The 23,299-nt window shown below is 56.6% G+C and overlaps 1 protein-coding gene across 2 annotated transcripts in view; it reads left to right on the top strand.

The window, feature by feature from the left end:
- The window catches only part of PPP2R2C (protein phosphatase 2 regulatory subunit Bgamma), a 141,876-nt gene that overhangs the window by 66,919 nt on the left and 51,658 nt on the right, over nucleotides 1-23,299 (top strand). For both annotated transcript variants that reach the window (XM_070613314.1, XM_070613315.1), the window contains exons 2-4: nucleotides 16,196-16,293; nucleotides 18,817-18,982; nucleotides 21,867-21,979. In XM_070613314.1, coding sequence (XP_070469415.1) covers nucleotides 16,196-16,293; nucleotides 18,817-18,982; nucleotides 21,867-21,979 — 377 coding nt within the window. The remainder of the gene's footprint in view (nucleotides 1-16,195; nucleotides 16,294-18,816; nucleotides 18,983-21,866; nucleotides 21,980-23,299) is intronic.

Here is a 23,299-nt window from a genome sequence, read left to right as displayed (position 1 = left end):
AGTTTTAAATTTTGATAAATTCCAATTTATCCATTTTTTTCTTCTGTCATTCATGATTTTTATGTCTTGTCTAAGAAATCAAAGTTTCAAAGATGTCCTCCTATATTCTAGAAATTTTATAGTTTTAGCTTTTATATTTGGGTCTATGACTCATTTCAACATAATTCTGTATATGGTGTGAGGTAGGGGTCAACGTTAATAAGACCATCCTTCCCTCGTTGAATTGTCTGGGCGCCTTTAACAAAAATCAGTGGACCATGGATTTGTGGGTCTATCTCTGGATTCTCTATTCTAGCGATCTCTGTGTTTATCCTTTATCAATACTGCACTGTCTTGATTACTGTCGTTTATAGTTAGTCTTGAAATCAGGTTGGCTCAGTCCTCCAACTTTGTTCTTTTTGTGTGTGTGAAATCATTTTGGCTATTCTAGATCCTGACTGAATACCAACACACATTCGCTCATCTAATCCTGACAGCCCTCTGAAGTAGACGTGAGCATCAAGCCCATTTTACAGACGAGGAAGCTGAGGCTCAGAGGGGATGAGTGGCCCTCCTAGGTAACTCAGAGGTGGACGTGAGGTTTGAACGTGGGGCGTCGGGCTGCACCACCCCTGCTCTTGACGGCTAGGCTGTACTGCCCTCTCTTTTGGGGTCCACCTGTTCCTGGTACAGACCTCCACCCCAGCACCTGTGAGGCTGAAATGAGTTTATTGCTTTTCTTGTCCGTCCCCCTCTAAGCCGAGGACCCCATAAAAGGCAGAGATTGTCTGGACATCCATCGTTGTGTCTCAGCCCTGGGGACCCGTGCAGAGTGGACCTTTGGTGAATGTTGGGTGAATGAATGAATGGATGGATGAATGGGTGGATGAAGTCCCTTCAGAAAGGGGCCCTAGTCAGCTCTGGCGCCTGAAGGACCAGGTGCCTGCCAGCCCAGGATCTCAGCTGGGAGCTGCTGTCCTGGTGACGATGTGGAGAAGGAATCCCAACCTTGAGCTGGCAGACGGGGATGGGAGCTGCAGCTCTCCAAGCTACACATGGATCGTCAGGTGCAGGGCCCAACCCACCTCTAGGCTGCCCAGGACCTGGAGATGAGACGGATACTTAATGTGCTTCTAAGGGGGAAGAGGGGAGGGCGAAGGAGGGCAGGAGGGTCCAGGGTCTGCCCGTGCCTCCTCCGGGCCAGCAGAGCAGGCTGGGGCAGGCGGGGCCTCTACAGAGCTGCAGGAGCAGGTGTCCCTCCAAAAGGGGCAGATGGAGGCGGGGGCTGGCCGAGATTGGAACTGGGCTCCCCCTGCTCCCACTCTTCCTCCCCCTCCTCCTGCCCCAACCAGGGAGGTCAGTGGAGGAGGAGAAGGCCCTCGCGGCAGCTGGCTGTCACCAAGGGGCTTCAGACTCACACAGCGCAAGAGTGTCCCCGGAGGTTTTCCGCAGGCGGGGAAGTTCTGTGTCCTCAAGTTTCCACTCGCCGTGGGGATTGTTGTTCACATCTGGGGAGGGGCAGTGGGGGCCGTGTAGGGGGTCTGGCTGCCCTCAGAGCAAGTTCCCTGGTCCTGAGTCTGTGATGCTGGACCATGCTGGGTGGGGGCTTGCAAGGGACAATGGGGGTCCTGCTGACTGAGACGTGGGGTCTCCAGGGACCCCGCTGCCCCCGGAGGGCTGGTGGCGTGGCTGTGGGAAGAGTCGCACTCAGAGGCTGAAGGCTGGGACGTAACCGTGACTCAGGGTTCCTGCCAGTGTGGACTTGGGGGATGCCGCCCAGGGTGTGCCAGAGCACGTCTCCTCAGGAATTTTATGAGCCAGTTAAATTTGTAGGAATTTTGCAAGCTGGTTGTTAAACAGGTGCCTTGAAGTCCACAGACTCAGAAAACACTACAAATCAGGGTGTTTACTCTCCCACCCCATCCCAAGGAGCCATGGTCAACGTTCACCAGCACACCAGGGACCCCGCCTCCAGGAGCCTCAGTTTCCCCATCTGCAAGTGGGGGCCAGTAATGTCCCCCCCAAGGCTGTCACACCATTAAATGAGGTCATAGGTGTGAAATGCTTGTAATGGAGCATGACGCCAAATACCAGGCGTGATCACCTCGCTGGCCACTTTGCAGTTACTGAATAATGCTCTCGGGCTAGAGATTTGCATCTCCGGGAAAAACCCGGGGAAAGAGCCTGAGAATCCACAGCAGACGGGGCGGCCTGCCAGCTCCACCCTAGGGGCCTCGGTTTGCTCCTCTTTGTAATGGGCGCAGGGTGCCCTGGGTAGGACGGGTGTGGGGACGCAGGCAACCAGGCATGAGGCACGGGGCACGGCCTGAGGTCACTGCAGCAGCGTCACTCTCCATGGAGGTGCACGGCTGGCCCGACCGCACTTCACAGAGTCAGGAGCACAGGCCCTGGGGTCCCACCAACGCAGAGAAGCCGTCTGCTCCCCACACGAGGACAAGTCCAACCCTTAAGCTGAAGATTCTCCCTGTGGAAACGGCAGAGTGCCATGCACTCCAGGGCTGCTGTGAGGTTAGCACTCCCCGTGGGAAAGGCTCCTATCCGGCGCCCAGCCCGTGGTGGGCTCTCAGCGGGTGTGAGACCCTGTGGGACCCAGGTCCCATCAGGAGGGCTGACGTGTGTAACGGGATGGGAACGTCTCCAAAGCCACTCCTTGTCCACTGCTTGGCATTCGAAGCAGAACGGCTGTGCCATCAGCGGGGCCCCGTCGGCCTTGAGGCCTAGAGAGCGGAGCCCCAGGGAAGCCAGGACTGCTTCCTGCCTGGGGCCTGGCAGCCTGAGGATGCTCCCCGCCAGCGAATTGGGGCCCACGGAGAGCAACGGCGTCAGAGCCAAGGGGGCCATCCGTGTGCGGCCCTGTGCTGGGCCTCTGCTGCAGTGCCTGTTTCACAGGCACCGTGCCCGTCTCAAAGACAAGGAAACCGAGCCTCTGGCAGGGGAGCTGCCAGGGGTGTGCAGCCAGTGCAGAGCTGGGGGGATAACGCCCGTCTGCCTGCCAGGCCGGCAGCCTCAGCCTCGGCCCACCGCAGGGCGCCCCAGACGACTGCGCTTCCAGCCCCTCTTGTGCGGGTGTCACGGGCACCACCTGCACCCCACCTCACACCTTAACAGGGGTGGACTGTGTCCTCCACCAGACCGTCACCTGGAGGCTGGGACACGGGGTGTTTCGACGAGGGAGGGGGAGGGGAAGGAGATTGGCTCTGTGTGCGATGTGCTATATTTGCTTAGTTTGTTGGCAGACGCTCGCCCCCCTGGACAGGCTGGTCTGGGACCTGCACCGTGTCCACGGGGCCCACCTCTGAATTCCCGTTGCCTGGCATAGGGTCTGGCACTTAGTAGGGGCTCAGAAAATACTTGAACAAATAAGTGGCCCCGTTTGGGGAAATGCAGAAAGTCCAGGCTGGCTAAAGGGTGAGGGTTGCGTGGGGAAGGGGGGCTATCGAGGGCAATGGGGAGCCACAGACGGCTTCAGGGAGGATCATGATGTGATGAGGTTTCAGTTTCAGAAAAGTCCCTCTGGCCACAGGTGGACCAGGTCAGGACAAAGTAGAAAACCTAAAGAGGAGGTGGCAGCAGTCTTCCGGGAGAGAGGTGACAATGACCTGGGCCAGGACAGAGGCAGGAGAGGTGGACAGGGGGCCAGGCCAGCTCTGCCAACCATGACTTCAGCACCCAGCTTGGTGCCTGAACTCCGTCCCCCCACACCCGGAGCAGACACAGGACTGGCGGGGGGTCTGATGGACACACTGATGTGGCGAGGCCCGAAAGTGTTCTTGTCATCAGGCCATATGGACTCGCTTGCCTGCGTGCTGGCTGGAGTCTGAGGAGCCGGCTGCTCCTGCAGAGAGGACGCAGCCTGCAGGAGCCGGGCGCTGGGAGGACAGGGGCCAGCCCAGGCCAGCTGGCCCGGCCCAGACACACGTCAGTCTGGGTCAGCATCAGCCCTCTGTGCTCCTCCTCATCCTGGCCCGGGACAGCACGTTACAGTTTGCAGAGCTCCCCCGGCACGGGCAGCTCTTGGCGTCACCATTACACAAATGGGGAAACCGAGGCTCAGCCAGGACAGGATGGGATTCAAAGCCAGGTCCCCCAACAGCAAATTCACCTCATCACAAACGCTCTCTCTCTGCTTTGTTAACTCTCTCCCTCTCCCCCTTTCTTTCAGTGTCCAGATGCTTCTGGGATTTGGTTTTCTTGCATAATAATATTACTAATTGCAGCTAACAGTCTTTTTGGCACTTTCTTGTTGCCAGGCCCTTTTATATGTGTTGCCTCATCAAATCCTCACCATTAGCCTTTAGATGATAATATGATACCCACTTTAGAGATCAAGAAACTGAGGCTCAGAGAATGTCTGTAACTTGCTGAGAATTAGGCAGCCCCACCAAAGTGGGGCTCTGTCACTCCCAACCCTGTCAGCGCTTTGCCTGTTCTCAGGTCTCAGCACACTGCAGAAGAGCCTGTCACAATGCAGGTTCCAGGGGCCAGTGATTCTGATCGGGTCGGTCTGGGCAGGACCCTGCAAGTCTCCATCCTTAGGAGAGAAGCCCAGGTGGTCATGCTGGGGGGCTTTGAGAAGCTTGTGCTGCAAGAAGCAGGCAGCGAGCAGGGGGTCTTCTCTCGGTCGCCTCCACCTTGACCCTGTCCTGCGGCCAGCTGCTGGCGTCTGACCGAGAAGCGGTGCCGGGAGGGCTGGGCTGAAGTCAGATCTGGGCAGCTGCCCCTGCTGTGAGCTGAATCCGACCTGGCCCAGAACCAGCCCCAGCAGCCCGACCAGGGCCTGCCGACCGTGGGCAAGTCCACAGCGGCCTGGCCTCCTCCCCAAGCCCAGCTGCCTTGGTGCCAGCCAGGCCAGCAGCTACGCAGCAGGGGCCCGTCGGCCTGGGCGGGGAGTGCCTCCCTCGCACCCTGTTCCTCTCAGAGCACCTGGTCCACCCTCACTCCAGCTCCCGCAGCAGCCCTTTAGTGGGCAGAGCTGCTGCAACCACGGGTCAGGGACGCACGGCCATTCCAAACCCCCTCAAGGCATCTGCTGGGGACTGGGTTTCTCTTGAAGAGAATGAGACTGTCTTTAAAACCGCCATGGTCACAGTGGAATATTGTTCAGCCGTAAAAAGGACTGAAGCACTGATTCACGTGACAACATGGATGAACCTTGAAAACGTGATGCTGAGCGAAAGAAGCGGGACACAGAAGGCGCATACCGTGTGATTCCGTGTGTATGAAACGTCCAGAAGGGGCAGACCCAGAGGCAGAAAGCAGACGAGCGGTCGCCGGGGGCTGGCGGGGAGCAATGGGGAGCGTCTGCGGACAGGCGTGAGGTTTCTCTCTGGGGTGATGGGAACGTATGAATTAGATAGTGACGGTGGCATAACAGTGAGTATACTGAAATCCACTCGCGTGCATTTTGAAATGATGAGTTTTATGTTCTGTGAATTATATCTCCATTTAACAAATGAGATAAATGCCGCTAAAATAAAAGCAACAACAGCGTCACCGTGATGCCAACCCCTCTCCTAACGGAGTGGAGCGCAGGGAGAGAAACGGAGTGAGGCAGGCCAGTGGCGGGGACGACACAGGGGCCCCTGGCGTCCCCCGCTGCCTAGTGAGCATCCGGGCTCCGGCATTGACTTAACAAACCTTTCTGAAAGCTCTGCGCTGGGCGCAGAGGGACGCTGCCGCTGCTGAAGGAGCCGTCTGTGTTAGTGAGAGACACGCCCGAGGAGAGGAGCCGTCAGTAAAGCTAAGTCAGGTCGTGGCTCCAGCTCAAAAGGCCCTGCAGCTTCTCCTTCACATAGAAGACAATTGCAAGTCCTTCCCCTGGCGGCAAGGCCCAGGGACCTGGCCCGGCCCTCCTCTCTGAGCTCATGTCCTGCCCTGTCAGCTTCATACACACACACTGCCCTCCTTGCTGACCTGCAAGAGACCAAGCTCACTCCTACCTCAGGGCTTTTGCACATGCTGTTCCTGCTGTTCCCACATATATCTGTGTGGCTCCCTCCCTTGCTTCCTTCAGGTGTCTGCTCAATTGCCCCTTGCCCAGGAAGTCTTCCCTGACCTCCCCAGTGGAAAGGGCACCTCCCACCCCTGCCATCCCCTTCACCAAACTTTAGTTTTCATCTTAACTCTTCTCCCTTCCCCAGAAAAATAATATATATTTATATTATTTACATGAAAATTTGCTTATTGTTTGTCTCCTCCACTAGAGAGTGAGTGTCCTGTGGGGGGTGTACATGGCCGAGTCCCCAGTGTTTGCAACAGTGCTTGGGATACAGTAGGTGCTCAATCAATATTCTTTTTTTTTGCTGAGGGAGATTCACCCTGAGTGCACATCCGCTGACAATCTTCCTCTTTTTGAATGTGAGCCGCCGAACTTAACCACTCGGCCACCAGGGCGGCCCCCATTTTAACCATTTTTAAGTGTACAATTTAGTGGCATTTCTGTCTTTTATGCAACAGCCCACATTAAAAACATCAAACTTTAGCCAACATTTTCCCCTTAAACAATAACTTAGTCACTCCCCCTTCATTAACCTTCCTTTGAATGAATAAACGGATGGTGAGCGGATTTACTGAGTGCCGGCCGCGGGCTGGGCGACGTGCAGGCAAACCTTCCAACCGCGTGGAAGGTGGGTATTGCCGTCTCTGTTTAACAGGTGATCAACTCGACTCAGAGAGGTGAAGTGCCTGGTCCAAGGTCGCACAGCTAGCGAGCGTGGGGTTTGATCGTCCCCTTACCAGACAGTGCCTGCACCGTGGAATCACTACACTTTAGGGGCATACCCCAAGCCAGCGCAGGCCCTCCGCCCCCAGCACAGGCTCCCCGCTCCCCCAGGGTCATTATTTGGGCTACACGTTCCCAGCGTCCTCAGTTCTGTCTGGCTGACAGTGGGTCAGCAGGCACGTTTCGGGATCACAATTCGCGGTTCCAACATTCCGTCACAAAGCTAGCTTGGGAGAGGTGACACTGGGTCCAGGACTCCACGGATGACCCTGCAGGTTATGGAGAGGGTGGAATGAGGCACCGTGGGCAGGTGCTGAGCACAGCGCCCGGCCCTCAGGCTCTTGGTCCCTCGTAGTTCCCATCCCCTCCCATCCCCTCTTGTCCTCTGAACAGGAGGACGTGTGGTTTCAGAGGGCAGCTGACATGCCCAGGGTCACCAGCCGGAAAGAGGTGGAACAGGGACTAGATCCCGGCTGTGGGGTGCATGTCCCATCCGTGGGCTCCTGTGTGATTCCAGGGGCAGCACGGCATGCCCCACCTCCCACCTATGGGCAGCTGGGGCTGGGCACCTGCTTCCTGCCCTAATGTGAGAGCCCCAGCCCCTCAGAGGCAGAGCGAGGGTCTTGGGCCTCCGGGCTGCATGGGTGGGAGGTGGGAGCTGGGTGCCCGCTCCACATAGACCCTCCCAAATGCCCCCCCAGCCCCTTCACTTTTCCTCCAGCCAGCGACCCAAGCCTGGCCCCAGCATCCCAGCTCTCCCCACCCGGGCCTCGGAGCCCAGCCTGGGGGCCGCCCCCATCCTCCACTGAGTCCAGGCTGCAGGAGGGAGCTTCTTCCAGACCTGCCAGGGGGGTGGAGGCTGGGGACCATGAAATGTGGGGGTCCTGCAGCAGTGCTGAAATCAGCAGTAGCGTGGCCCTCGCTCCCCGCTGGTGCCAGGACCTGCAATGAGCCGGGCTTGGGCTCCCCGTGAGGGCGAGGGGCAGCATAAGCGGGGATGTGAGCTCAGCACCGGGGTCTGCCTCCACCCTCTCGTTACCCCTTGGTCGGGGAGATTGTCTCCCCTGTCCTGGACGAGGACTCGGCCAGGCCCGGCCTCTCTGATCACCCCCAGAGAGCTCGACAGCCTCTCGTCACATAGCCAGTAACGAACGTCCAGGCCTAGGTAACGATCCAGGCTGCAAACCGGACCCCCAAGGTCCCCCTCTGCGCCCCAGGGCAGGGCTGACGTGGGGAGGGTGGTCCTGCAGCCTCTGCCCCACCCCGGCCCTGGCTGGAGAGCAGCGGGCGATGGGCGGCCTGCCTGCCAGCGGCTTCGCCTGCTCTGCTCTGCTCTGCAGCTGCTCGGTGCTCTCATGGGTGCTGGCTGGGTGGTCTGGAAGTTTCCTGCTGAGCCGTCTCTCGGCAGCCACAGCTGTGCGTCCGGTGGTCTTCCTCAGCCGCTGGGCACGGTAGCCTCCCTCTGCTGCATGCTGCTCGCCCCTCTGGGAAGCCAGCGGCAAGAGCCTAAGAGGACCCTAGGCTAGCTCTCTCCTGTGCCCAGGAAGCACGGGAGTGAAAGCCATTGGTCCTGCCTTGTCCCTGCTCCAGACCCCAGACCCCTTGCTCTCTGAGTCTTGGGCGGGGTCTCCTGCCTTCAGGAAGTGGACTTTGGAGTTCTGCAAGGGTCACTTGGCTGGGGGAGGGAAGGCAGCGACGCTTTCCCCTCCCCTCCCCCCCCGCCCCCACTCTCCCCCAGCCCCAGCTTTCTCCCAGGAAATGTCCTCACCCAGCCCCCACCTCTGACTCCTTTAAATGTCTTGAGAAGCACCAGGCCAGTGGGTCAAGTTCAAGGACTCTGGAGCCAGCCTGCCTGGGAGTAAACCCCAGCTCTGTGCACACCAGCTGGCAGCTTTGGGCAAGTTATTTATCCTCTCTGTGCCTCAGTTTCCTCATCTGTACACTGGGGTGAGAGTATCACTCCAGCACTTCTTGGGGTTGTTGAGAAGACTCAGCGATGTGTGTAAAGTGCTGGAATAGCTCCCGGGTGGCCCCGTCCTGGCCCAAGGGGCAAGAAGCCGTGGAAGGTTCTCAGGGCCGCCCATAGTCCAGGCTCTCAGGACTCAGGTCCCTGCTCTCCTATCGGTGCCTCTGCTGAAGCTGAGGAAGGAGGAGCCCCGTAGTAGCCTCTTGTCATGCGTACATTACTCACCGCAGCCGGCAGGAGCCCGTGAGAACATCCCTAGTTGACAGGTGAGGATGCTGAGTCTCAGGGAGATGGAACTTGCTTCAGGCCGCACCACCGGTGAGCCTAAGGCCAGGCCTTGAGCTGCAGTCTGCTGGTTTGGGGGCCTCTGTCCTCTTGCCACCTCACACCGCCCCCGCCCCAGGGCTGTCACAGACACAACAGGAGAAGCTGTGATACCAACAAAGGGACCAGATGTCGCATGGAGGCCCCAGATGGTGCCCGGGGAAGTGACACTTGGCCTGAGACCTTAAGAGTGATTAGGGTTGTTGGGGGCACCAGGAAGGGCTACCCTCGGAGCACGGTGTGGACAGGGCCCCTTGGTGAGTGGGACAGGGGGAGTGCACACCCTTTTGAGAAGCTAGACTGCAGTTACCAGCTTTTTCTGATCAGGACAGTCTTTCCTAAGAGGAAATCGACACAGCAGAGCTGGATGGCATGGCTGTTCTTCGTTTTAAAGATGCTGCGATGCAGCTCTGCCTGGCAATCCCTCTGTCTCAGTCAGCTGCTGCTGCGTAACAAACCAGCCCAAAACTCAGCGGCTGCAAACAACAAACATTTATCTTGGCTGCTGAGTCCGCAGGTCAACCAGGTGTTTCCTGCATATTGGCTGCACTCACTCACACATACGTGGCAGCCGTGGGTCAGGAAGGCGTCAGCTGGTCTTTGCCGGGCTCTCGCCCGTGTCTGGGGATTGACAGGCTGTAGACTGGCCTAGGAAGGCCTCGGCTGTGTCACAGGCCAGTGCAGAGTCGGGGGGCAAACTGGCTGGACGGGAGGAGCTGCAACGTCACGTTGTGAGGGGTGGATACAGGACGCCATTGATCGGGGCCCTCAGCGCCGTGAGTCTGCCACCCACCCACTGCTCCTCAAGACCCCCTCCTGTGTTACCATTTCCACGAGGCCTTCTCGGATCCCGCCCCCCATGCTGAAGTCATCACCTCCCCGGCCGCCTCATCCCCTCCCGTGCATCTCCCTGGACCTGGAGCACCCCCTGAGGGCGGGCCTGGTCTCCCTCGTCTCCCCCAGAGCCCGGCCTGGCCACTCCTCCCAGGTGAGCCCAGGGAAGACGCCGGGTAAGCTGCCCGAGTCCTATCCCAGGCTGATGCCGGGCACACCGCCTCCTTCCCCTTGCTGAGCCCTTGCATGGAGCAGCAGCAGACTCCTCCCTCCTCCCCCTCCTCCCTCCTCCCCTGCCCCCTCCTCTCCCTCCTCAGCCCCGACACCACTGACAATACCAGCTCCATGCAACAGTCCCATCAGAGGGATCACAGTGGGCTATCCGGGGCCCTCGCTGCTCCGACATCTGATGGATCATTGATGGTGTCGACGGCACTTATGGTGATGGCCGGCTATGGAAGAGCAGGGGAGGGGTTCCCCTGACGAGCATGTTCATCTCCCCTCAGGCTTGCAGGCCTCTACCAGCATGACCAGAGAACTTCCTAGGCCATAGAACCATTTGAATTTCACACAAACCCTAGGAGAACTGTGGCCAGCCAGGGGTGACAATTCCTATTTTATCAATGAGACAGTCAGGGCTCAGAGAGGGTGACTGAATTGGGTAAGGTCACACAGCTAGTGTGTACCGGGGCTGGGACTGGAATACCTTCCTGTTGGTGACAGCCACAATGGGCATCCTTGGGACCCAAGGGCCGATCCTCCCCGACGTGGCACCAGCAGGGCCGCAGCCCGGGGTGCAGCCGTGACCTCCAGGGCTGGTGCCTGCACAGCCTCTGCTTCCAGCTCTGTTCTCTGTGTGTTGGTTAGGGCAGCTGTGACAAGTTATCACGAACTCAGTAGCTTACAGCAACAGAGATTTATTTCCACACAGTTCTGGAGGCTGGAAGTCTGAAGTCAGGGTGCGAGTGTGGCCGCCCTCCTGGCCTCTTCCGGCTGCTGGTGGCGGCCAGCAGTCCTTGGTGTTCCTTGGCTTGTAGATGCATCGCTGCGACCTCTGCCTCTGCTGTCACGTGGCCTTCTCCCTGTGCACCTGTGTGTCCCTGTGTCTTCACCTGGCCTTCTTATCAGGGCACCAGTCACTTGACGTAGGGCCCTCTGGAATCCAATATGACCACATCTTAACTTGATCATCTGTAAAGACCCTATTTCCAAATAAGGACCAAACGAGGTCACAGGCACAGGTACTGGGGGTTGGGACTTCAACATATGTTTTGGGAGACACAGTTCAACCCACAGCAGGGTCTCTGACTGCCCATCTCTGGCTCCGGCTCCCACGGTGGACCTGTCGCTGGACCGGTCACTTGGGGCACCACCTCTGGCTTCTCCGTGAGCCCACGCTGGACCCCGGTGTGGCTTTCTGGCTCTCTCACCAGGCGGCTCTGGGCTTCCACTGACAGGCTGTGCCATACCCGGTCCCAGGGAGTTGATGGTGCCTCCTTGTCCAGTGGTCTGAGGGGGCACCCCCAGAGCTGCCGCATGAAGGAAGAGGGGACCGCACAAGTGGAAGGACAGCGTGGGTTTTCATGGGGTTCTTCCTCACCCACGACAGGGTGACCTGGAGCACCCACCTGTCCCGGGTGGGCTTGGCAGACCTCACCCAGAGGCTGAGTTGGGACCCTGCGCCTGGGGCGTCAGGCACCGGCCCCTGAGGCCCTGTGGTGTGGGGCCCGGACGTGCTGGAGGAGTCCTTGCCCAGGCTCTGCCACGGGTGTGCCTTTGGGCAACTGCCTCGCTCCGACGCCGTTCCCGATCCGCACAGGGACAGCCACGCTGGGCGCTAGGGTTGTTCTGAGATGAAGCTCTGCTCACGGGGAGTCTCAGCTCAAACGTCTTTATTCGCCCTTCGTTCTTGAGGCCTGTTTCCACTGGATGCAGAATTCTGGGTTTACAGGTCTTTACATTTCTTTTGGCGCTTTCAGAGAGTCTTCTGGCCTGTTATTTCTGATGAGCAGTCAGCGATCGTTCGAGCCATGTGCCTCTGAAGGTAATACGTTGCTTTTATTCTGGCCGCTCACAGAATGTTAGCATGATTTCGGTTTCAGCCGTTTGAGTGTTAGGTGTGATTTTCGTGGAGTTTATCCTGCAGAGTTCACTGAGCTTCCTACATTTGTAAACTGACATCTTTTCCTGTATTGGGGGGTCTTTCAGTCACTATTTCTTCAGGTCCTTGACTTCTCTCTCCTCTCCTTCTGGACCTCCAATTACACGGACGTTAGACCCTTTGATCTTGTCCCACAGAGCCCTGAGGATCTGTTCTTTGTAAATTTATTTTCTCTCTGTTCTCCAGATAAGGTGATTTCTATTGATATATCTTCAGGTTCACAAACTCTCTATCTGTCTTCTCAAAGTTAGTGTTTAGCAATTTAATGAGTTTTCTGTTTCAGTATTGTATTTTTCAATGACAGAAGGTCCATTTAGTTATTTTTTAACAGTTTTCGTTTCTCTGTTGTAATTTCCTTTCTTGTCATTCGGTAAGAGCAGATTTTCCTTTATATCTTTGAACATAGTTGTAATAGCTACTTCAAAAGTCTTCCTTGGCTCATTCCACATCCAGGGCGTTTCAGGGTCCGTTTCCATTGAGCATCTTTACGTTGGGTATGTTTTCCTATTTCTCCGCACATCTTCATGTGGTTCTGGGTTCTGTCTCGGGTGTTGTGAATGACAGCATTGTAGAGACTCTGGACGCGTGTGATGTCCCTCCAAAGAGTGTCTTTGTAACTGTTTTGCAAGCAGTTAGCTTGGTTGAACGCAGATGCAGACTGTCTCCAGGGCGGTGGGCAGCAGCGCAAGTTCCAGTTCACTTCCTTCAGGCTTAGTGGCACTGCCTGGAGGCTGCCGTGTGTGTGTGTGTGTGCGTGTGTGTGTGGCCAGCCGAAGATTTGGGCAGAGTTTATGTGCTGCACTTGGGGACGCTTCTGTGGACCCCTTTCTCCAGGATTTACCACCTCACTTTCCAGCTACTGGGATTTCCCCAGACTCTGTCTTCTGGCTTATCGGGCCTAAGAGTATGACTTTCTATCTGAGTTTCAGCAGCCACACGGCACAAACTGGTACCTGTCCTCAGGCTCAAAGCCGTGAAAAACAGAAACTCATCCTGTGCTGCCTCTTCTTCCAGTTGCTGACTCCCCTGCAGGGTCTGCCGCCCGGTGAGGGGCATTAGACTGGAGTTGAAGGAGAGACCACTGAATAGGGGGCAGGGGGCTCTCCAGGAAGGCTTCCTGGAAGAGGTGGTATTGGGGCTGCACATGTGTTAAACATTCCAAGATGAGAGGATGGGCTTTCCAATTTCATGGTTTTACTGAGCACTTCCAGCTCTCAGAGGAAGTAACTTTTCCCAAGGCAAACCCTAGAAGACACTCACTGTAACACTGAGTAGATGGTAACAGCCACCAGCCCCTCCCTGGGCTCGAGGTAGCAACGCCCTGGACTGAGGTCTGGTTGTCGCTCCATACGTGTCTGCAGAACGGGACTGGAGGGGCTGGTGGTCAGGACCCCGAAATCTGCACGGTGAGGTTGAACCATGCATTTAGCTCACACGTTTCCGAGCTGGCTGCTGTGAATTCCCTGGAGAGAAAGATGAGAAAGAGCTTTAACTGTCTGTCCGGTAACTTTCGGTAATTCATCATTCCTCGGTCATGGTCCTTCCTCCCTCCCAAACCCTCTCACCCCCCTCATCTCCCTTGAGCTTCTGATCCCAGGCGGATTCTACTATAGCTGTGCAACGGATGACAAAACCGAGTCTCAGAGACGTGGTGTGACCAACCCGAGGCCACACAGCTGAGGTGCTGGAGCCAAGACTCCCACCCAGAACGTCTGACTGGTCCATGAACAGCTCAGGAGGCTGTCACTGTGGATGGGCCTGCACCTTCTCAGCTGCCAATAGGAATAATAGTCATGTCCCCCTCGGGGGCTGGCATGAGGCTCAAAGGAGGCAGTGGATGAGAAACTGACGTGTAAATTGTAAATTGCCCGCAGACGTTAGTGTCTGTTACTGTGGCAACCGCCCAGCATTTATGGACCACATCCGCTCTGGGTACCAGTGGTTACACTGGCACTTTAATTTAATAGCATTCTTATTTTTCCACCATAAAAATAATATACATTATGCATATGTCCAAACTCGTTAAATTTCCTACGTGAAATACGTGCCTTTTTGTGTATATCAATTAGACCTTAATAAAGCTATTAAAAAATATACATTCATTACGGAAAATCTAAGAAACATAAAAAAGTAGAGAGAGGAGGAAAAAATGTTTTTTTCAGCTCCCCAAAGCAAGCTCTGTTTAACATGGTGGAAAATGCTCTTCCAGCCTTTTGTCCCTCTGCCCAGGTTGTTTGCTATTTAACACGGCTGTGACCACTGGTCTATATAATTAAAACATTTCGTATGCAATTTTATGTCCTGCTCGTTCCCCCTTAGGGGGTGCTGATCTGAAATGGCATGGACGGGTGCCCGTCCAGGAACCCCAGCACTGTGGGCTGTGGCTCTGGCGTGGGGCTTTCCTGTGTCCCTGGGTCCGGGCAGGCTGCCGCACGGAGGGACGGTGTCGGGGCAGCTGGGGTCTGCCCCACACCCAGTTCCACACTCAGCATTTACATGTTCCCGAAGAGCTGCTTTCCTTGTCGTGTCTTGTCTCTGCCAGTTTAATGAAATGTGCTTTTATCTTGATCAATGAGTGTGTCCAGCCCATCATCCTGCTTCTAAGCCACCTCTTTCTCCCTTTTTCTTTCACTGTCAAAGCTGGCATTTACCTTTGGCTCTCCAGGCCAGCGCAGGTCAGGAGCTGCCTTTCAAGGCACGGATTGGAAAAGGAAAAGGCATTTATTGCATAGGAGCGGGAAAAGCATCGAGGCCAAGGGAACAGGTCTTGAGACAAAAGGTAGTGGTACTTTCGAGAAACAGCAGGGAGCCCAGAGTCTGGAGCGGAAGAGCCAGGTGGGGAGCGGTGGGGGTAGGAGGCTGCGGAGGGAGGGTGTCAGTGATCTTTTATTGAGTTGAAAACATGAAACTCCATGGCATTCGACAGTAAACATTTTCCATCGTGCATCTGCCGATCCTGCTCATCTAGGCTCGGTTGGGCGGGAGGCCCTGCTGGGGGCTTGCTGAGCTGGGGCGGCTCGGCTGTACACGTTCCCCCCTCCTCCCCGTCGCGGGACCACTGGGCTAGCCCGGGCAGGTCCTTCTCCTGGCAGCAGCAGAGGTGCAGGATGGCCGCCCGTCTGCTGGCGTCCCACAGGCCAGGGCAAATCACAGGGCAGGTTACCTGGCCCAGGGCGGGAGGCACCGCCAAGTTCCCCGTGCGGGTGCAGGAGAGGGGTCAAGACTGCGCTCCTGGCGTGGGCTGCCTGCCACTCTGAGACCTCAGCCTTTGCTCTGAGTATAAAATGGGAGCCGCTGGAGGGTTTTGGGCGGACCCTCTTGCTGCTCTGGTGAGGCTAGCTTGTAGCCAGGCCAGGGAGACATTGAGGAATCCGTGGCAAGGCTGTGGCAGTCATTCAGGCGAGAGATGGGAAGAAGTGGTTGGAATCTGGAAATATCTTGAAGATTGAGTCAGAGGATTGAACGTGGAGCATGAGAGTGTCAGGGTGACTCCAAGGCTTGGGCCTGAGCCAGCCGAACGGTGGCGCTGTCACCACCCGAGACGGAGAAGGATGCAAAGGAGGGGTTTGGGGGACCAGTGGAGGGTTTTGAGCTGAGACTCAGGAGGTAACCCCATGACTCGGGAGGTGAGCCATCACCCTGGTGGCTGTTAGGAGCCCAGAGTGTGTGTGGGACAAGGGCCAGCTGAGTGTCCCACCTGGGGCTGCCGGGAGGAGGCGTCAGACCCACTGTGCTAAGGCCGGATCAGAGATTTCGCTGCCTAGAGTCCCGGCCAGGACTGTGAATTACGAGGGTCCCGTCCATGGGAAGCTCAGTGTGGCAGAGAGGGACATCGTTGGTCTTGGTGGCCCCCAGAGTTGGGCTAGTGCGTGTCAGGTTTGCATCCCAGTCACCCGGTCAGCACATGAGGAAACCCCCAAACTGCTTCTGGAAGGAAGGGAAGGAGGAAGGAAAGCAGGCAGGCGAGAGACAGTGAAGCCAGCCCCCAAAGCAGGTCTCTGCCCCTCAGTGGGGAGGGGGCACCTGTGAGCCCCTCGTCAGTGCTCCTGATCCCTTGGGCTCCTGCTGCCCTGTGATGGCCCGGCCCAGGGGTGCAGGGGCCTCTGGGGGGCGGGATGGGTGTTGTTCTGTTGAACTGCACAGTGCGGGGCTCCTGATGAATCACGTCTTCCTGTCTCTCTCCCCGCAGCCGATATCATCTCTACCGTCGAGTTCAACCACACCGGAGAGCTGCTGGCCACAGGCGACAAGGGTGGCCGGGTCGTCATCTTCCAGCGGGAACCAGAGGTGCGGCGCGGGCAGGGGACGTGGGGGGGGCTACACTCAGTCTGGGCCTGTAACCCACAGCGTGCCTCTCAGCATCCCACCAGCACTGCATCTCTTAGGGGAAACTGCCGTCTTCCCCGCGAGACCCCTGGGATGGATGGAAAGGGTGCGCTGGGATGCAGGGATGGGACCCTGCATGTCCGGGGGAGGGAGTCCACCGGGTCAGCTCACAACACCACCTTCAGAGCCCTGGCTGCTCAGCTGGTGTTTGTTGGTTACTCGCTGTGCCCCTGATCCCAGGGAAACAGTTCAGAGAGCCAGCTGCTGCCCTGGGTTAAGCCTGCAGTTAAACCACTCTCTGCCCGGGTGGGCCGGCGCTGTCCCAGCCAGAGGTGGGAGGGCGGGACGCTCAACCCTTCTGCAGCTGTCAGGCCCACCCACAAGCTGTGGCCGGCCGTCCTGCTCAGCCCCACACCCCAGCCTCTGAGGGTCATTGTCCTGGAGAATCCCAAGTCAGACAGAGCGGCCTGAACAACCCGCCCAGGGGCACCATTTCTGAACCATGGGAAGAGCCTCGTGATAAAACGGCCCCGCTGTGCAGCACCGCCTACGTGCAGATCCCTCGCTACAGCACCTACGTTCTTTCCTCATTTGCTCTTCAATGCCCACCTCGGAGGGTGGGGAGCAACACCCCATTTTACAGATGAGGACACTGGGAGAAGTCACCCAGCTAGGGAGCAACGACCAGGACGGAAACCACGACTGTGTGTGGTCTGTCACTTACACACCACCCTGCTCTGAGAGGGGGCGGCAGACACGGGCTGGGATTAGATGCTGAAGACAGGATGGGGCAACACCAAGGAGGTGGGAGGAGGAGGGGAGGGAGGAAGAGGAGGAGGCGGGAGAGAAGAAGAGAGGGGAGGAGGAAACGATGAAAGAGAGAAGGGAAGAAAGGAGATGTTGCAGAACCATCCTCCATCAATCGGTTTCTAAGCATCGTCCCCAGAGCTGATGTCCCTGAGGTCTGACTTCACTGGGTTCGCTCCCATAAGCCTCCCTCCTGACACCCTGGTGGTGCTGTTAGGTGCTGTTACTACCCGCATTTACAGATGGGGGGACCGAGCTCAGAGGGTGTGAAATAGCTTGCTTACCAAGCCAGAAAGCGGACAGCCAAAGATCGGGTATCCAAACACGGTCCTGTGGCTGGAGCGTGTTGATCTCACGAGGAGGCCCAGATAGTCCCAGCAGGGATTGCACAGCCAAGCCTTCTTTTTTGCCAAATTCCAGAAAGAAACTCAATTGGTAGATGCAAGTTTCTCAATTTTGAATTTTTCTCCTTTAATTTTTTTTCTTTATTCTGGTCCTGCTGACCTTTGTCGTAGACAGTGCCCATGGGAGATGAAGTGAGTTAGAGGCAAAAATATTGAAGAACTTTAAAACTTTCCAGAAGCAAGACAAGTTTAGAAATATAAAAATAGATACTTTTTAAAAATTGACAGGGGCCGGCCTGGTGGCGCAGCGGTTAAGTTTGCACGTTCCGTCCGCTTTGGCAGCCCGGGGTTTGCCTGTTTGGATCCCGGGTGTGGACATGGCACTGCTTGGCAAGCCATGTGTGGTAGGCGTCCCACATATAAAGTAGAGGAAGATGGGCACGGGTGTTAGCTCAGGGCTAATCTTCCTCAGAAAAAAAAATAATAAAAAATCAAAAATAAATAAAAATTGACAGAAAACTTGCAGTTGTGCTTGGTGGAACGTCATTGCTCTGCTCCCAGGCAGTCATGCTTCTGCTTGTAGTTTCACATTGTCACGTGAACTCGAATTGTCTACTGGGAAAGTGGTTCCTGGTGCTCATAATGGACTCACCACCTCACTATTTTGGGGGCTCCCCCAGGAGGGCCCTTACTGTAAGGAGCTCTGCTGCCTAACCCAGGAGGGGACCCACCGGGGAAAGTCAGGGGATGGTATTCTGTCCCGGGTCTGACGTTGCAGGGTGTTCTGCCCGAGGTAAAATGTCCAAAATGCGTTCATTCCTCAAGTCAGGCCCGCGTCGGACACATGGACATGAGGAGCACGTCAGAGCCTCGGCTTTAGTGCCAGACAGGCCTCAGTGGAGTGAACGATGGCATGTAGGGGACACGTGGCTCTGGGAGGGGGGGGGGTCGAGTCTCCTCTGAGGCTCCACTTGCTCGTCTGTGAAATGGGGAGAGTCGCGGTACCTACCGCAGCGGGGCCGTGAGGACAGACAGAGAGGAGGCGTGGGAAGCACTGAGCTGCCTGTCCGGCAGTAGTGGGTGCTTAGTAACCGTGAGCCTGGGTGCTCTTCTTATTACTGGATGGAGGAGGGGACGGGGCTTGGCTCCAGCCACACAGCAAGTTATTGGCCATTTAAAGAGCAGCGAATTCCCTTTGACCCTTGATTGGATCTGCTGGCCCTGCTGGACGCCGGTCACCATGGCCACATCGGCCCTTGGCGGCTTTAACCATGCTGTCCCCGCCCCAGCCCCACCGTCCTGCAGCTCAGGCCCCTGTCTGCCTTCCTTGCAGAGTAAAAATGCGCCTCACAGCCAGGGCGAGTATGACGTCTACAGCACCTTCCAGAGCCACGAGCCGGAGTTTGACTATCTCAAGAGCCTGGAGATAGAGGAGAAAATCAACAAGATCAAATGGCTCCCGCAGCAGAACGCCGCCCACTCCCTGCTGTCCACCAACGGTGAGCGGCCGAGCCTGGGTGCGCGTGTGCGCAGCCTGAGCGTGTGTGTGTGCTGGGGCCTGAGCATGTGTGTGCACACGCACGGGGTCCTGAGTGTGTGTGTATGTGTGTGTGCACGGGGGCCTGAGCGTGTGTGTGTGCTGGGGCCTGAGCATGTGTGTGCACACGCACGGGGTCCTGAGCGTGTGTGTATGTGTGTGTGCACGGGGGCCTGAGCGTGTGTGTGTGCAGGCGTGGGCGTGTGTGTGCACACGCACGGGGTCCTGAGTGTGTGTGTATGTGTGTGTGCACGGGGGCCTGAGCGTGTGTGTGTGCAGGCGTGGGCGTGTGTGTGCACACGCACGGGGTCCTGAGTGTGTGTGTATGTGTGTGTGCACGGGGGCCTGAGCGTGTGTGTGTGCAGGCGTGGGCGTGTGTTGTAGCAGTTTACCATCAAATGCTGTTTTCCACCTCGCTTACAGGGTGAGCATTTTTCTGGGTCTCCAGAACAGGAAGATATTTTGAGCAGCGTGTAAATTGCATACAGTGAATGTGCCGGAGCTTCCCCAGCCTCTCCCTGTGGCTGGACATGGGGCTTGTTCCCACCAGATAAATAGCGTCCTGAACGTCTTTTGGGTGCTTTTCTTTGGGGTGGAGGGAGGTCAATATTCCTGATGAAGGAGGCCAGGTCAGGGCATACAGTGAGCGCGGGGCAAATGTAACTCTTCATCCAGCTCCAGAGTGGAGGTTATCGCTCGATGGCGTGAGAGCAGGACTGCTGCGGGAGCCAGTGGCCACTTTATCCTTCCCTGTCAGGGAGAGGGCATGTACCCTCTCCAAGCCCCCAGGGGACTCCCGGCCAGACTCCTGCTTCCCGCAGTCCACTTGGAGGGCGCGGCTCCTGGCCCGGAGGCTCAGCTTCCTGCATCCGCGTCCTCCTGCTGGTCCTCCTTCCCCTCTCACCCCATCATCTGAGTTGCTGTGTGTGGGAGGAGGACAGGCCTGGATTCTGTCCCAGCCCCGTGACCTCGGGGAGGTGGCCTTGCTTCCCTGAGCCTCAGCTTCCTCACCTGTGCAGCGAGGTGAGTGCAGCTCCCTCTGGGCTCTGTGAGGGTGGAGTCAGGTGACTCCCCGAGAGCAGCCCGTGAGAGCAGCCGCGATGCTGCAGCGTGAGTGAGCCTGTGGATGATGCCACCTGGCCTCCCCGAGGGCTTCCAGACTCAGTGCATCCTTTAAGGCATCCCTGAACCGGGTCAGACTCAGTCCCCCCACCCCACCCCTGTCCCTGGAGGCTGGCCCTCTCTGCCTCTCACCCGGCCAGCACCCTCCTTATCCCTTAGGCCTCTGCTGGGTGTCGCCTCCCACTGAGCCTTCGCTGACCTCTCAGCTGAGCCAGGTGTCCCTCCCTGGGCGTTCCGGCCCCTGCTGACCCCCGTCCTGCCCCCTGGGCTCCCACCATTCTGATTGCATATTTCTGCACCACATGTAGGGTCTGTGTCCCCTAGGGGTGCCCAGCACAGTCTCAATGCTCAGCAAACCCCTGTCTTGGACCAGTGGGCCCTTCCCCACGCTGGAGCAGAGGCAGCGAGAGATCCTCCCCAAGAACAGGGCCCGGGTCCAGGAGGGCCCAATGCGGTTCACACCCTGGCCCTGCCACTTCCTCTTCTGAACTGTGACGATTATGCCACCTCATGGGGTTATCGGGAGGATGAAACGGACTAACGTCATAATGGGCTTAGAACAGGCCGGCACCTGAGCTTTTTACTGGTAATCATTTAAGATGCCCTGTCATTCTCCTCCGGCCTCTCTGGAGGCGAGGTCAGCTTCAGGAGCCCCTGACATTCCCACTCAAAGTTCCTGTCCCTGGTTTTGAATCCCAGCCCCACCCCTTCCTAAGGGCGTGTCCTTGGGCGCCTGTCAAGTGCTTCATTGAGATCATTTTCCCCCTCTTCCTTCTCATAACGTGACGGTGTTTGTTTTGGCTACTATAGCAGTCAGGGTTCTCCAGAGAAACAGAACTAATAGGATGAGTGTGTGTGTGTGTGTGTGTGCACATGTAGATGTAGATAGAGATAGAGACAGAGAGGTTTATTTTAAGGAATTGTCACATGATTGTGGAGACCGGCAATTCCAAAATCTGCTGGGCTGGCCGGCAGGCTGGGGCCTGGGAAGGGCTGATGCTGCAGTCCAGTCTGAAGGCCGTCTGCTGGCACAATTCCCTCTTCCCCAGGGGAATCTCAGTATTTTTTCTTTTAAGGACTTCAACTGATTGGGTGAGGCCCACCCACATCATGGAGGACGATATCCTTTACTCTAAGGATTTAAATGTTAATCTCATCTAAAAAATACCTTCACAGCAACATCCACTCATTTGACCAAATACCTGGGTACTGTGGCTTAGCCAAGTTGAGACATAAAATTAACCATCACAGCTACTAAAGATTACTCTTTTGATGTTCTTGGCAGGATTCCAGAGACGTGAAGCCATAGAGAGCTGAGTTCTGGATGGGCAGGATTCTGCTCAGAAATAGCAAATAGGTTGCCCTCTTTTGTCTGCCAATGAAGGGCTTAAAAAGCAGGAAGCTACATGAGTAAGGTCTTTCTGGAAATCAGTTGAGAGATTGATAATCACCCTTAAAAGTGTCATACCCTTTGACCCAGCAGTTTCACCTTTGGGATCACTTGTGAGGAGCTGGGGAATGAAGATAGGGGTTCCTAGGCAAAGATGCTCGTCGCATCTTCATATGTAGGGAGTAAAATTAGACGGAACCTCCGGATCCAAGAGCGGGACAGCGGTTAAGTAATTTCTGGATGGATGCCCCTGATCTGGTGGACTGACGTGGGTCTTCCAGTCTCTGTGCTGCTGTTAATCAGGTGTCTTGTTTCTCTTGTTCTGCTTTTAAAGATAAAACTATCAAATTATGGAAGATTACCGAACGAGATAAGAGGCCCGAGGGCTATAACCTGAAAGATGAGGAGGGGAAGCTCAAGGACCTGTCCACGGTGACGTCCCTGCAGGTAAGACGGTGACCACGAGAGACGCCGACCCGCGGGAAGCATGCTGATGCTTCTTTAGGAAACAAGGGGGACCTTAGGACTTGAAGGGCCTCTGAGGGTCGAGCCACAGTCAGGTCAGATCCTGGCCGGGCTGCTTGCTCGTTGGGTGGCCATGGTCATTTCCCTGCTCAGCTTCCTCACCACCAAAGCAGAGACAGTCATCTTTCTCCTAGAAGTCTTGCGGATGAGGCGAGGTGATGCATAAAGTGCTTTTCAGCTGCAACAGACGGTAGAGAGCAAGGTCTGTAATCCCTTGTTAGAAAAAGGGGGGAAATGAGGCCCAGAGAGAGGCAGCAACCCACCGGCAGCTGCTCAGCTGAGTGAGTGGCAGAGCCAGAAGGAGAACCTGTGAGCTGAGCTTTGTGGATCCACGCCCTTTGCCGAGGGGCAGAGGCAAGCCTGGCACTTGTGCTTCTGCAGCCTGTGTGAAGGCTCAGCTCCGAAGGCTGCCGTTGACGTCAAGAGGCCGGGACGATTCAGCTGCAGAGCCGTGCTAAAGGAACTCTTGTCCCCGCTCAATTAAAAGGCAAAAACTCATCTTTCTTCATGGAGAGGCTGTGAGATGTGGAAGAAAGAGTTCTGGAGTCAGAGGACCTGGGTTCAAACCCTGCCTCTGCCACTTCCTGGCAGTGTGACCCGGGGCAAGGCTGCCAGCCTCCACCAGCCTCCACTTTCTCATCTGGAACAAGAATAAACACTTGTGTGGCAAGCGTGTGTCTTCCAAGCACTCTGGCTGTAATAATTCCTTCAATCCTCACCACATGCTATGAAGTGACCTAATGATCAGCATCCCCATTTTGCGGATGAGAAAACCGAGAGCTGGGATCCAAACCCAGGGAAGCCTGGCTCCAGAGTCAGCATCCAGTCTCTTCTGTAAACTGGAAATGAGGTCCCTGTGTCATGGGAGAGCCATGGGGTGTGTAGTGGGTCATGCGGGAAGGACTCTATAAGTCAGTCCCTTTCCTTCTCCAGCAGGGTGGGAAGCCCACCGAGGCTGCCTTGTGTCCCCGGCTTCCAGAACTGAGCCTGGCACATGCTGGGTGCTTTGCACGTGTTTGCTGAAGGTGATGCTGGTGCACACCCAATTCGGATTTGTGCTTTCAGCACACACTTATTGAGCACTTGCTGTGTGCCAGGCTCTGCTCTAGGCACTGGGAGGCTGCAGTGAACAGAGTCTCGGGGTGGGACCTGGTCCCGACTCAGGGGAGGTGGCCTCAGAGGGCTGTGCATCGGGCCATGACTGCTGCCTGCAGCTCTAGTTTCCACGTCCTAGCTGATTAG

This window comes from Equus przewalskii, chromosome 3, assembly GCF_037783145.1.
Source record: "Equus przewalskii isolate Varuska chromosome 3, EquPr2, whole genome shotgun sequence".
In the NCBI taxonomy this organism is placed as follows: Eukaryota; Metazoa; Chordata; class Mammalia; order Perissodactyla; family Equidae; genus Equus; species Equus przewalskii.
Note: the sequence above shows the minus strand (reverse complement) of the source record. Positions and strands in the feature narration are given on the sequence as shown.